The sequence below is a fragment of the Mizuhopecten yessoensis genome, unplaced genomic scaffold (genome assembly GCF_002113885.1).
Source record: "Mizuhopecten yessoensis strain PY_sf001 unplaced genomic scaffold, ASM211388v2 scaffold7269, whole genome shotgun sequence".
In the NCBI taxonomy this organism is placed as follows: Eukaryota; Metazoa; Mollusca; class Bivalvia; order Pectinida; family Pectinidae; genus Mizuhopecten; species Mizuhopecten yessoensis.
In genome coordinates, this window is record NW_018406963.1 from 234971 (window position 1) to 249801 (window position 14831).

General features: G+C 40.1%; 2 protein-coding genes across 3 annotated transcripts; both read right to left on the reverse strand.

Annotated features, from left to right (window-relative positions):
* Positions 1-2680: 2680 nt before the first annotated feature.
* On the reverse strand, positions 2681-12097 carry LOC110453329. 2 transcript variants are annotated; one of them, XM_021502241.1, is made up of 7 exons: positions 12002-12097; positions 11786-11839; positions 6633-6725; positions 6328-6394; positions 6061-6184; positions 4865-5157; positions 2681-2892 (listed from the first exon to the last, which is right to left on the reverse strand). In XM_021502241.1, the coding sequence occupies exons 3-6, from the start codon at positions 6713-6715 to the stop codon at positions 4865-4867; spliced, it is 567 nt and encodes a 188-aa protein (XP_021357916.1). In that variant the 5' UTR covers positions 6716-6725; positions 11786-11839; positions 12002-12097; the 3' UTR covers positions 2681-2892. The 2 variants fall into 2 exon arrangements, with proteins under 2 accessions (XP_021357916.1, XP_021357915.1); XM_021502240.1 differs by lacking the exons at positions 11786-11839; positions 12002-12097 and adding an exon at positions 7700-7934.
* LOC110453305 (uncharacterized protein F54H12.2-like) lies at positions 9300-9809 on the reverse strand. Its single transcript, XM_021502196.1, has one exon. The coding sequence runs from the start codon at positions 9807-9809 to the stop codon at positions 9300-9302; it is 510 nt and encodes a 169-aa protein (XP_021357871.1).
* Positions 12098-14831: the final 2734 nt, after the last annotated feature.

The following is a 14831-nucleotide window of genomic DNA, read 5'->3' on the forward strand; positions in this document are numbered from 1 at the left end:
GGGGGGGGATACAGTAGCTTTTCCAGTGATTCTGTAAAACCTGTGGATTTGCTAAATAGTTCAGCAGTGAAGCACATGGCTGGATGGGTGTGTGCTTGCTAGTTACTTTTTTGTGGATGAGTGTCCCATCCCACCATAATTTAACAACTAACCTGAAAAGTGTAGATTTTGGCTAGTTTTTGAGATATAATATCCGGGAAGTTCTGGAATTGTTCATTTTCTTCCGAATCCCTGGGTGCTTTTTACGTCAAATGCATTACGCATGTTCATTATGATTATGTTTTACTGTACATGCTGTGTACAAGGTTTACTATAGAAGGGGAGGGGTTATGTTACCCTGGTAAAATACTAGCTGCTTCCTACTGTGGTGGCTAGGGAGGATTTCTCTTAAGCTTATTCAGTAGAGCACCAGTTAAGTAAACCAGAGGGTCAGTGAGTTTGACTCGTAGCAGAGGCGTTATATTGAAAAATATGACCTCTTTTACAGAAGTGTGTACATAAAAGTGTTGATGATACTTAAAATTATCATGATGTTTTTGTAGACTAGTACATTTAGTATTATTATACCTCATCTTTATAACAGCATGTCTGATTGGAGGATATTGATCACATGACGGGGCAATACAAAATCATGTTACCTTCACACCCTTAAGTTTCCCCCGATCATATTTCCCTTATTCGGAGTCTCTCTAGAGAAAATAGGCAAGTCACTGTAACTGGTCATGAGTTCCGAACGATTCAGCAACTTGATAATCTTTACTAACGAATATTTTGTATAATTTCCGCATAATAGAATATTTATTCCCCTTGTGGTAGAGAAACGTGATTCTTTGTTACTCCTTTATATTATGATATACTAGTGTTATATATTTTGAAGAACATGCAATACTAACCATTAGTGTTGTATATTGTTTTCTATTTTAATCTTTTTATGCTCGTAGATTAGATATATATACAATAAATATATATTTCCTTACAAATATTTAAATAAGGTGTGTGTGTTTGCCCTTAGCACTATGCAAGTTGTCTCCCTTGTATGAGAAATTAGTGATAATTTCTGGGCATGTGGAACATTTTTTTATTCCCATAAGGAGCAGTCCAGAAAAACAACAGATTGTTGACTGTAATGTGACAAACTATGATGAATTGTCAAGTTTGCATATAGGCTTCCAGAAAAAATGTCTGTTTTTCACGTTTGATATAATAAAGTAAAGTGTCTAAATTGGAGAAAAAGTATCTGGATTCCATTTAAGCTACATGTTTACAGTAAAATGCCACATAACCCTATAGGTCGGGGATTAAGATAAGAGTTTACCTGCTATTACCCACTGCATGATCGTAAGAGGCGACTAATGTGGGAACCTCTACCTAATATAGAATTTGAATTGTGCCTTCAAGTAGAGGATACAAAAGCAACAAAAATATATCTGCTGCAATATTTGGGATTTTTATATTTCTATCTTCTTCTCACTGACGTTTGAGCAATATTTGGGATTTTTATACTTCTATCTTCTTCTCACTGACGTTTGATTCCTAGAACCTTGCTTTGGGATACCTCAATTTTGGCAGTGGGTTCTGCCCTCATGCCGGGAAACACCAAAGTCCTTAAAAAACGGTAGTTGGTTGTTCGCTACTTAACGCTCAGCAATTGGGGGAAATGACACGATGTGACCATGCAGATTTCTTCGTATGGTATTTCAGTGAGACAGCACTATAATATCGGCATCACATCCGCGCTATCGCTTCTTAGGTAATTACGCCAATAACTCTGCCGCCATCCAACATACATAAATGCACGCATACATGACACACATGAAGGTATTCCGTCTTTGCGTATTGCAGAGTTATCTTCCCTTGTGAGCAGGTATTGATTGTACGTCATTGGTTTGTGTGAGAAAATTACGTCGTTTTCTCAAAAATTGATGACGTTCCTCTCACAAACCAATGACGTAACAATCAATACCTGCTTACAAGAGAAGATAACTCTGCAATACGCAAAGACGGAATATTTGTACGTTCTTTAATGACCTTGTCTGTTGTTTGGACTTTAAACTATATAAAACCAAACCAAATTATATATTATACAGCTTCATAGTGTATCTTGATACAATGTCCCTTGTTAACCATTTTTAGCACTTGGCCATAAGGGCCACGTGAGTTTATGCCATTGCGCCGCAACCGTCAATCCATCTTTTATCTAAAGCGCTACTAGTCCAAAATTGCAAAATGCAGTTTAACAAAAAATTCTGGAACATCCTTGGATCAACTCCACAGTGTATGAACTGAGATTGTAACTGGGAGCAGAAAAGTGGGGCAAACATGTGAAATGTTGATAAATCTTTAAAAATCTGCTTATTGTTTAAGGCAAAATGGATTTAAACACAATAATGTAATTTGAAGCATCCGGGGCTTGGTCCAATTAAGATCGGTGTTGAATAAACGGAGAGTAAGGCCCTCCCAATTAACAGAGCGTGGGTACAGGGCCAAATATTGGAAATATAGGTAAATATTCAGAATCCTATTCCTTATGTGCGGAGAAATGTAAGGTATTTCATTCATTTTCCAGCAAGCAAGTCATGATCGATACTGACAACGACTATTATTGATGAAGGCGGTTTTCAAACAAAAACTATAACACGAAACAATTAATGTATATAATAATTTATTGATCACATGATTACTTATCACAGAAGACCAATATATACATTTACTGAATAGCCAAAATTTTGCAATTTCACAAAAGATGATCATCTCTACGAATTGACAAAACATCAGACCACTGACGGAAATAGAACTGACCTGAATCGATATGATTGTTAAAAAATATATGAAAAATCATATCTATCATCATCAATATTCTCAACATTCTCCTCGGAAGCCGGAACAAACAATCTGTAAAGAGAAAAATAAAGAGAAAAAAGGTTTATTTTTTCGTTCTGCGCTTAAGGCCTTACAGAATTTGCTGTATTTTGTTAAATGATTAAAATTACTGTATTATATTTCATAAGTGCTTTAAATCAGTTAATCGTTAATAGTAAGACTACTAGGAGGTATGGACGGTCGGGGGAGGGACGCATACATTCCGAGCATCAATGGATCTAAAAGTAAGACAGCTAAATAGAAACTACACACGAGAGTGTAGCATGGATTCCCCTAAAAATGAGTGTATTACGTCATCACTTCTGGGCCTTTTCCAGACGTACACGTAGGTTGGAACTTGAAGACGGCGAGCTACACGTAAGTATTAACATGTGGAATATTTATATTAGATTCCATAGTTTATGAATGAAACAACTATTTGTATAAAGTGTTATGATGGTGAGTCTTATTGAAAACTATAAACGAGCAATATTTACGTGGGAAATTTGCATTTGAAATAAGGCGCCAATATACACGTAACAGAATCGTCTAGTCATCAGTTTCCGCGCGTTATGTATTTCCGCGCAGCCATTTTGTCAAGCTATATCTCGTAACTACGTGACCTGCTGGACACAACACAGGGATATTTTAGACGTTTGGCCATCGTCTGTAAACTGACACAAAAATTACCGGAAGTTCGTTTGGAAAACATAAGAATTAATCACTGATTAAAAAACACGTATGCATATGCAGTTTTGCTTAGTGCACTTTTTATCTTGCTCAAAATGAGCCCATACCTAAAACAACAGTGATATATTTCATTCATGAACCGGTCTTTTTTGTTGTCTGACAAACGTACGAAAATGTCGTATGCAAATGAAGCCACATTTCCTCGCCGATTTTTTTTCCACTTCCGAAGAGCCAATGAGACATTCTTATATCGATAAAATGTAGTTTCAATGAAACGTAAACTTTGTAATGCAATGAACTTCCAATTTTCACCAATTTTAAACAGAACAAAATGAGAAATAATTTACCATCAACCAAAACCGATATAAGACTGCAGAAAAAGAAAAATAATAAATAAATATAAAAAATTACATGAATACATTCCATTTGACATCTTGAAAAATCTATTAAAATGTGAAAAAAAGTTGTTTTGAAAATTAATTTGACGAACAAAGGTATGGGTGGGTTTTTTTTAATTTCAAACGAAGCTTTTGTTCTTGCAGGTCACTGTAGAGAGTTTCTATTTAGTGTATTCGAGTTATCTTTCTTTGAACACTAAATCAAAATAGACACACGGAATACTTCCGACGGGAGAAATTTGTTAAAAAATGTTTGTTCTGATTTTTTAAAAATACATTTTTATTTTGCTAGTTTTTTGTTTCCATTAGTAGATTGTAAACATGTTTATGACAGTCATCCGTAATTTCAACAGTTTCCTGCCGATATGAGTACGAAATCGCGGATGCTTCTTAAGTGCGCGGAAACCGGTAACCCGAAGATACAATGTCGGTAGTGACACAGGGACCTGATAATTTGTTACAGCTATGTTTGATCAAGATCGACTTCCGAAATGCCTCCTCTAATGAATAACATAATATACTACATATAACATTATCATACAATCATTGGGGGTGGCGTTTTACCGAAAGTTGATATACGCCCCTAAAACGTGTAAAATTACAAATAATCAGGTCCCTGTGTCATTAATATGTACTCATGAAATTTAGTTGGCGTTACTTACAAGTACTCGCACCAACCGTAAGGTTGATAAACCTCTTTAAAGACAAATATTATTTCATACCAAAGATTTAATATACTGAACGTTATGCGGAAAATATGTGAATACATCAAATCAAACATTTCCCATTTCAGTCTTAAGAACGGCAAAATTAATGTTTTGCTTTGGTTTAAAATCAATTAATTATTTTAAACGAATATTTTTGTGCTTAAATGGCCGTTTTCAAAGACTGATTTTTTGCCCCAACAGATTACCTACCTAGCGAGGGACGGGGTACCAGTAGTTGATCTGACGCTGGATGCACAGTGGGAACAGAACCATATGTTTCTCCTCAAATTGATCACAGAATCTCCTCTCCCAGTACAGGTCATCCAGTGGCAGCTCCATGGTCAGTTCAAAGGAAAACGCTAGTCCGTAGTTAAACAACATCATGGCCTTTGACCGCTCCGCGAAATTGGCTTTGTCCCTCTTACGAGATTTGGATGGCTTCCATAAGCATCTTCTTTTGACCTGACACGGGGCAGTTCCGCAGTGGCGGCAGATGGAAGGACCTGTGTGTTACGTCAGAGGGAATTGGCTGTACATGTAAATATGTATGCTAGGACAGAAAGAAGGGCCTTTACACTACCAACTAAAAATCAGCATTTAAGGGGAAACTACGAGGTATTACTAACCTATATATGTAATCAATGAAGAAAAGAAAAATGAGAATGCGTAACAATAATAAGAAGAAACATTGAGGTGGTCAAGAGACGGAAACGTCTATTAACAGACCGAAACCAGGTAGAATGAGAAAATATGTAATGCATTCCAAAACGCTTCAAAAGCTGCGATAAGCGGACAAAACGAAAAAGGATTTTTTTTAAGACGGTATTTAAAGACAAAGAATAGCAGAACATATTTTTTCTTCATGCAAACAGCTTACTCCATGAAACCATTTGTATATATATATGATACGTGTATCGTCAATAGCAGATACATATTTTGTTGAATTCATTTAATAAGCAACTAGTTTGAAAGGGATAGAAGATAATTGCAATCTTTAGGCTGATGAAATATTTGACTGTGAATGGTTGTATTGCCAACAAAAATCCTTAAAAGGAAAAAGTATGTGATGTCAAATGCATAACCAGATTAATTATTCAGGAGATACATAATGGTAAATTTTAGTTTTTGCCATATTGGCATATATGTACATTAGACTGAAACGTCTCTTACATTAATTTATGTGCTGCATGAGCTTGATGTTTGCATGACCTTTAATCTTTCCGTGCTATTTTACTTTGTATTCAACTATCTGTGATGCATACTACCTTTGTGATATTTTGTTGTTTCTATTAATTTTGATTGTTATATGTAGTCGTAAGAATAGCTCTACTGAGCTAATGTTGCATTGTTACAAACACGACTGTAACTAAAAGTTCTTGTATCTTGTAGGTCTGTATATAACTTACGAGCTCTCCATTCTTGGAACATTGACCATTTCTCTTTGGCGCTTTTCACAATCGACGGCGCAAAGCCAAACAGCAGGGCTAGAAGCACACACAGCAGGGTACAAAATACTTCATTTCCAAGTCGCTGAAAGAAATTGAATTAAAATGAGAACTGTATGTTTAACATAAATGGAAATTAACGATGTTGCAGATTCACGAGTTCAATCGGGTTTTACATTCCTTATACCAGGCCGAAAAGGTCATACACGGATAAAATGGTATCCTTACCCATGTTAGGGTGACAGGCGTTGGACAAACTTTCTCGGCCTGGTTATATCCTGGCTCGGGCTCCACGCTACAGAAAAAAAATGCAAAGTTCAAATTAAATATTTCTAGACTTTTACTGACACTATAACAGTATTCCGTCTTTGCGCATTGCAGAGTTATCTGCTCTTGTGAGCAGGTATTGATTATTTCGTCATTTGTTTGTGAGAGTAACGTCATCAATTTTTGAGAAAACGACGTAACATTATTAACATTAACATGAGCTCCGTTCTGTATAAGTGTAATGTCAAAAAACTACCCAAACTTACCACGTAAGGTTCCGATATACAGCAGGACCTTGCTGCATGGCGCTCAGCATTACCACCACATATATCAAGAATAACATATTCATTGTGGACAACCTACAGTTAATAAAAGATATAAATTTTAGGGGAGAGACTGATCATTTCCGCCTTACCAGTTGCTAAGTAGTTTAGCAACAAGTATGTGACGTCACAAATGGCTTCATTGCTTTACCATCATGACGTCATGCTAAGTTTTTGTCACAACGTCAAAAGTTGAATCGAAGACACCTACGCCGAATACTGTTCTCAATTTTTCATTTGACCGTTTGATTGTTTTACACGATTTAGATGAGACACAAGAAAGTTTGTTTGAGTATATAATCCATGCTTGAGCAGAAGAACGTCCTTTAACACCCGGAAAACTATTATATCGTACGGACCGTTTTTAATGTTAGACAAGACATGACATCACTGGTCATTTCGATAAAATATGATTGAGAAATGCTTTTTTATATTTGATAGGTTAATCCCTTTATCTCACCAGTTTAGTAGAGACAGCCTCTTCCGTTTGAGATACTTCTATATACCCATAGGGACATGTCACAGATCCCCAACCCCACGGGCTGTATATGCGGACCGTGTGGTTATGAATCTGTGTCACGTCCCTTTATATATGAACATATAGCCTTGTCGGGTCTATTTCTTGGAACATCATTCCACAGTGGTTTCGACAGAGTCGTTCATACATGTACTTTCCATCATCAGAATGTTCGTCATCTTTCTTCTTTTATTGGGAGATTCCCCCTAATTGTTATAGCGGAGGAGTGACCGGGGTTCGTAACAGGGACCTACGAACTCTACACGGACGCCTGAAGCAATTGAACTATTTCATCGCCCGCGATCTACCAAGTCCAGTTTCGCTTAATTCATTTCTCACTCCTTTATCACAGAGTCTTTGCCCTTGGAAATAACATTATGTGCACTGTCTTCGTAAAAACACTGTAACAGAAGAAGAGAAATGCACAGCCACACCGGGATTCGGTCCCGGGACCTCCGAACTCTAGACGGACGCTAGCGCTCTAGGTACCTACATTGCTAAGGAAATCCACCATGTTGTTTCCTAATGCGCTCCTTGTTGTTTGATATGTTTTGTCGTTCTTTCCTGTACATGTCTGCTTACTGTTGTATTGGTGGAGGTGTCTGGATGGTTAGTATAAGCTTGTCTTGTGATTCGGTGATGAAGAGTATGTCGTCAGGTTCTGAGCCTGTCAGAGTCGTACGGGAAGCGTTAGATGACGTCACGGTCGTCGAAAGTGACGTCACTATCATCGATTGATATCGGAGTATCAAAAGCTTTTTGTATCCGCTTTAACTCAGACACGAATGGCACAGAGGTTAGAACGTTAGGCCCTAGTGCAGGGGGGAGGGGGGGGGGGGGGGGGGGGCGGTTGCGTGTTCGATGCGCGTCGATGTCGTGGTATTTTTCCATGATAGAATCCTTCATACTATCATCGGAATGTTTTCTATACACTTTTTTTTTCAAGGGTTGTATTTGAAACTTTATTTTTATAGATAGATCGATAAATGAATCTATATGAAAGGTTGTATTTTGAGACTAATCTTATTCAAGATATATAAACAAGTACGAAATAATCTTTTTTGATGTAAAGATATGCAGATGTTGCTGATTCTGTATTGTATTTTATCCTTATTTGTCCACATTTGTCCACTTTTTGTCAACATTTTGTCCACTATTTTTCCACATTTGTCCTTTTTTGTCCACTATTTGTCCACATTGGTCCGCATTTGTCAACTATTTGTCCTTATTTGTCCTCTTTTTGTACACATTTGTCCACTTTTTGTCCGCTTTTGTCCATATTTGTCCACTATTTGTCCTCATTCGTCATCATGAATCTCCATTTTGACAGTATCTTGCTAGTCAAGCTAAGGCAGTCAGCAAATCAATAAAGATCATTGCTACGGGTCCCCCTTTTTTTTTCTTTTTTTTTGGGGGGGGGGGGGGGTCGCCCCATATTATCCGATCATATTCGGGGGTATCATCAGCGACCAGCTGACTTTCTGTTGCCGGTTTAATTTGTCTTTTTGTATGTTTTTTGTTTTGTTTTGTTTTTTGTTTTTGTGTTTGTTTTTATTTTATGCATTGATTGATGATCATTTTCATAAGCAACACTCCCGTCAGTCATCTCATTGATGTGTCGACAAACGAAGACATCATGAAACGAGCGATTAATCGAAGTCGTCTACGAAATACGTGTTGGCATGAAAGTCATTTTTTAATAAAGACGTTATGTCAGGACATCGTTTTACCTTTACATCTCTGAACTATATAGAAAATGCAATGTTGCCCGCATACTATTGATTGGAAGTGTTGTAATCTAACGTCGTTTTACGTCCAACTTCGGCACTGTCTGTCCATGAAATCAGTAATTACTTTATTCGTCGTGGGAAATCCGAAAGGATCGTAATATTCTCCTTAGCCTTTACAGTATATGTGCACTGCAATCAAGTGTTTACACCCAAGTGTATCGGGATCTGTGTTACACACGAGTGAACACGGCACGTTTAAATGTCTCGGCAATCTGTTTCTGGCGTACACGCCTTTAAAATGAGGACAGTTTTTTTTTAAGATGGAATCTATTTGAATGGTATTCATCATGCGCTGTAATCGAATTAAAACTGTCTGTTGTGGTCGATTTCTATGATGTTGTCAAACTCTGTATACACTATGACGTTGACCGTCGCTGTTAAAATCGCATTGAAATGAAGTTGTAGACTCATGTTTCCGCTTTTTATGAGATGAAATGTGCCCATCTCCGACAGGTCGGGCGTGAGGTCAAATCCGAACAGGGTGTATCCTTTCCCGAATTCATCTCGAGGCACATTGTTTCCCTCGTCGTTGTAAATTTTACCCGTGCTCGTATAGAGATTCATGTAAATGCGTACGTACTGACCGTTCGTGAAGTCCGGCTGTAATGGCTTGGCGGGAATTTGTTTCCCGTCCACATTAAGACACACGTAATCGACATTGTAGTGTTTGAAATTGAAAGGATTTTTGGTGGCGGTACCGTCAAACGCGTCCGTATCGACCAAGCCCAGGACGATCTTCTCGGGCATCTGTCCTATGAACAGGTTGTCCTTGGTAAAGTCAATGTTACCTCGAGGCACGGACGTCACTTTCATTTCTATTCTCCGTATTGGATACTTAGCGGGAGTTTTTTTCCATGGCTCTTGCTTGAGCAACGCAAACGGTCGGATTCAAACGCACTTTCCTTGAGTACAGACAGATATCTTGCACGACCGCTTCAAACGTGTCGCCTGCTGAACGCGTCCTTACTGCGTGACATGTTTATTTCCACGTCGACGTTGTTGACTAAGTATCGTTCCTTTGTAAACACGTCCGAATGGATTTTCCCAATCAAATCGACGGTGCGACTTCGTCATCGCTTTCTTCGCAACGTATCCCAAGTTTTCGGCGCCCTGAGTGTCCATTTCACCTGCGGTGTCGTTGTACCACATGGCGCCTGTCAGTTGAGAGTCTTTAGCTGCGGGCCCGTATAACTTAACAGGGTTTCGATGTACGCTCTGTACGGATAGGCATTGTCGGGCGGAGACACCAGCTTTTCGTTTAGACTGACACTCACGTTATTGAACAGCAAATGAAGGATTAAATTCGACGGAGCTACGTTCGAATCATCCTCTAGGGCGGCACCGTCGGCTTTCTTTACTAACTGTACTTTCACGAACAGGTTTGTGTCCCCATGTCTAAGTAATCTTCTCCGGATCCAGATATCTGAAACGTGTACGGATCTCCGTCGTTGACACTCGTCTGGGTGGGAGGTACGTCAAACAGATAAAATTCGGATTTCGCGCATTCGTACACGAATTCGGATGAACTTACGACATGACTTATGTCTTGCGAAGTTTAATCGCGGACGAACGAAAAATCGCTATATTTTGTTTCTATTTATACACTTTTCTGCCCTAATCGTCTAAAAAGTCGCACTTCCGGCGTTGCGAGCCCTAGACAACGCTGCAGTTTTGATATTCTTGCCGTCTATGACGTCGCCTGGCATTGCCATACCCGTTTTTAGAGCCTGTGTTCCTAATGACTTCGCACCTCTTTTTAACAATGGGGCTGCAGCCTTAAATAAACCGCTGAATATCGAACCCAGATCTTGACCTCTCGGCATTCGACTTCCGGCGAAAACGTTGTTTCCGCTTCCGGCTTGATCGAGATAATACCGATCGAACACGTAAGGATCGCTTCTGTGTGGAGGATGTCTCATCTTGAAGTTATTGAAATATTGTCGTAGATGTTCGCGGATCACTGCAGATTGCTGTTGATTACTGTCGTTTCGACTCGTATAATTTTTAGGGAAAGTCTAAGGGTCTTCTTTCGAAATGTAGCGTCATCACTACTTTGCCAGTCCCGAACGACACGGCTGCGCCCGTTTCGTCTTTCAGCGTGAGTTTCACCACTTGAAATTGATGTTGTTGTAAAGGGTACGTAGTGTACGGGATCGAACACTTTACACACCGTGTCTCCAGGTTTTCCTTCTATCGGAACGATGAGTAATAGCGGAGCTCTCGTATCTAAAGACCATTCTCGCTTCGACGAGAGGACAGTAAGTGTACAGAGAATAAAATCCTCCTCTAAAGAGTGGATGGGGGAGGAAGTACTCTAAAGAGCGGATGGGGAGGAAGTCCTCTAAGGAGAGGAGGTGGAAGAAGTCCTCTAAGATGCGGTTGGGAGAGAAAGTCATCTAAGGTGCGGATTGGGGAGGAGGTCTTCTAAAGAGCGGGTGGGGGAGGATGTCCTCTAAAGAGCGGATGGGGGAGAAAGTCCTCTAAAGAGCGGATGGGGGAGGAAGTCCTCTAAAGAGCGAATGGGGAGAAAGTCTTCTTAAGAGCGGATGGGGAAGGAAGTCCTCTAAAGAGCGGATGGGGGAGAAAATCCTCTAAGATGCGGATGTGATTTCGTTAGGGAATTAATACGGAATTCAGTGTATCTCTGTGTGGGAATTAAGTATGTTTTTGTCCAAGGTGAGCGAGACTATATTGTTGAATAAATGTTTGTTCTGTAGTGACTGAGATTTTACGACATTCAATTACACCGATAACCTAAGACCATGCAGTGAGTATTCTCATTTACCTACCTTATCCGACGTATCCGTTGGGTCAAAGATTCTCGATGACTGTCCGATGATCAACTGTGAACTCAAAGGACACATCCGATATTTTAAACTCTGTCACACATACACAAAATATAAACACAATGATTAATTAAAGTATGTCCCAAAACAGCGTGCCTACTCTCTGACGTTCCCCCCAAGGCTGGCTACAAATCAAAAGATTAAGGTGCTTGTTATTACTTTCTGGTATTTTAAGATATAACGTCATATCTATTTCTATATTCACCGGACGAAACAGATGAATGTATGCAAATTAGGATAGCGCATCCGGTTTAGCCTGGCAGACTTGGGTTTTTCCTGAAGGTCACACGTTATTCAAATGCAAATTTGGGTTTTTTCCGTGATGTCACCTCATACGGTTTTTCCAATGACGTAACACTCTATTCGAGGATTGTTTTTTCCCCATATCTCATTAATAAGCATATAACCACGTCCCTCATATGCAAATTAGGCCAGGCTTATCCTGCTTTTCCACCCAGGCGCAACTAGACATGTGCCTCCTGTACGTACTATACTACTACTTCCTCCCAATCCGCTCCTTAGCGGACTTCCTCCCCCATCCGTTCCTAAGAGATTTTCCCCATCCACACGTTAAAGGACTTCCTCCACCTCTACTCCTTAGAGGATTTCCTCCCCATCCACACCTGAGAGGACTTCCTCCAACTCTGCTCCATAGAGGACTTCCTTCCCCATCCGCACCTTAGAGGACTTCATCCACCTCCACTCCTTAGAGGACTACCTCGCCATCCAAACTTCAGAGGACTTCATCCACCTCCCCTCCGTATAGGACTTCCTCCCCATCCGCAACTTAGAGGACTTCCTTTCCAATCCGCTCTTTGGAGGACTTCCTCTCCTATCCGCACCTTAGAGGTTTTCCTCCCAATCCGCATATTAGAGGACTTTCTCCACCTCCGCTCCTTAAAGGACTTCCTCTCTCATCCGCTCTTTGGAGGACTTCCTCTCCATCCGCACATTAGAGGACTTCCTCCCCCATCCGCACCTTAGAGGACTTCTTTCACCTCCACTCCTTAGGGGACTTCCTCCTCAATCCGCACCTTAGAGGACTTCTTCTCCCATCCGCAACTTAGAGGACTTCCTCTACTATCCGCACCTCAGAGGTTTTTCTCCCCATCCGCATTTTAGAGGACTTCCTCCAACTCCGGTCCTTAGAGGACTTCCTCCAACTCCGCACATTAGAGGACTTCCTCCACATCCGCTCCTTAGAGGACTTCCTCCCCCATCCGCACCTTAGAGGACTTCCTTTCCCATCCGCACCTTAGATGACTTCCTCCCCATCTGCACCTTAGAGGACTTTCTCCAACTTCGCACCTTAGAGGACTTCCTTTCCCATCCGCACCTTAGAGGACTCCTCTCCTATCCGCACCTTAGAGGTTTTCCTCCCCATCTGCACATTAGAGGACTTCCTCCACCTTCGCTCATTAGAGGACTTCCTCCCCCATCCGCAACTTAGAAGACTTCCTCTCCCATCCGCACCTTAGAGGACAACTCCCATCTGTACCTTAGAGGACTTCATCCAACTCCGCTCCTTAGAGTACTTCCTCCCCATCCGCACAATATAGGACCTCCTCCCCCATCTGCACCTTAGATGACTTCCTCCCCCATCTGCACCTTAGAGGACTTCCTCCCCCATCCACACGTCATTCAAGTTTAAATTTGGTTTTTTTCCGTGATGTCACCTCTTACGGTTTTCCAATGACGTTACATTCTATTCTAGGATTGGTTTTTCCCATATCTCATAAGTAAGCATATAACCACGATTCTCCAAAACGATTCCGAATATATTCAACTAACGTTTAGATAGCAACAGAACACGCAATATTTTATTTTTAGACTATACGACGTCCCTTCATTGAAATTGCCGTTACGTCACAAATCTTGGGGATTTTCCACGACACCCCGGCGCAGCTAGACATGTGACTCCTGTGCGTACAATGCGGTTATAGACACTGTGTACATGATGTCCATTGGAAAAACTGTATGAGGTGACATCACGGAAAAAACCCAAATTTGCATTTGAATGACGTGTGACCTCAAGGAAAAACCCAAGTCTGCCAGGCTGAGCCGGCTGCGCTACCCTAATTTGCATAAGAATGATATGATGTTATGATGTACGTAGAAATAGACAGCGCTGTACGTATACAGCGCGCAGGTATAGAAAGCGACTAGGGTATTCCGAGTGATACGCTCGAGTTCGGTATTGTACATGTCTGGCTAACTAACGTCACACTGACAGTTCATTATGACTGTATACCAGTCTAACACATTTATTAATTGATATAATAACTGTAGTTGATATTGAACATGTCCAAACACGTTAGCTTTGCAGGTCACGGTGTGTATGGACACGTACACAGTGTCTATTACCGCAGTGTTTTTATTAATGTCTATTTTTAGACATATGTTTTGTACTGAGTTGTAACAGTATACGAATAAGTTATAGAGCTGTGTAGGGCCGGCTGTGTATTCTATACAAAGTATCTGCAGCTTGACGAATACTAATATTATCTTTTTAACAGTTCAAATTTTCGTATTTACTGTAAGATTCTGAATACCTAACGTCCCGAAAAACAAAACGAGTCAAGCCTCCTTCGATCGATTTGGTATCGATGACCCATCAGTAAGCACAAGTGTGGACTACGAACAGACACACATAAACCCTAAATAAAACAAAACAAATCAAGCCTCGCCCGATCGGATTGAAGCAGTGGTATTGGTGACTCCTCAGTACACACATCAACACACACATGAACCTTAAAATCCTACACTATGAACATTTATTATTGATTATAGTCTATCAGAGTTGTGTTGCTATTTTTACGTGTACAATCACAGTACGCCCATATTCAATGTATAGTCAACTTTATAAATACACGTATACTCTCAAAAACTATCATTCGATATTACGTTGTGTAAAGATTTTTTCTTATGATAAACTGTTTTTCAATATATATTTTATTTCATTCTTATATTTTTTCTCAACTCCTCCACA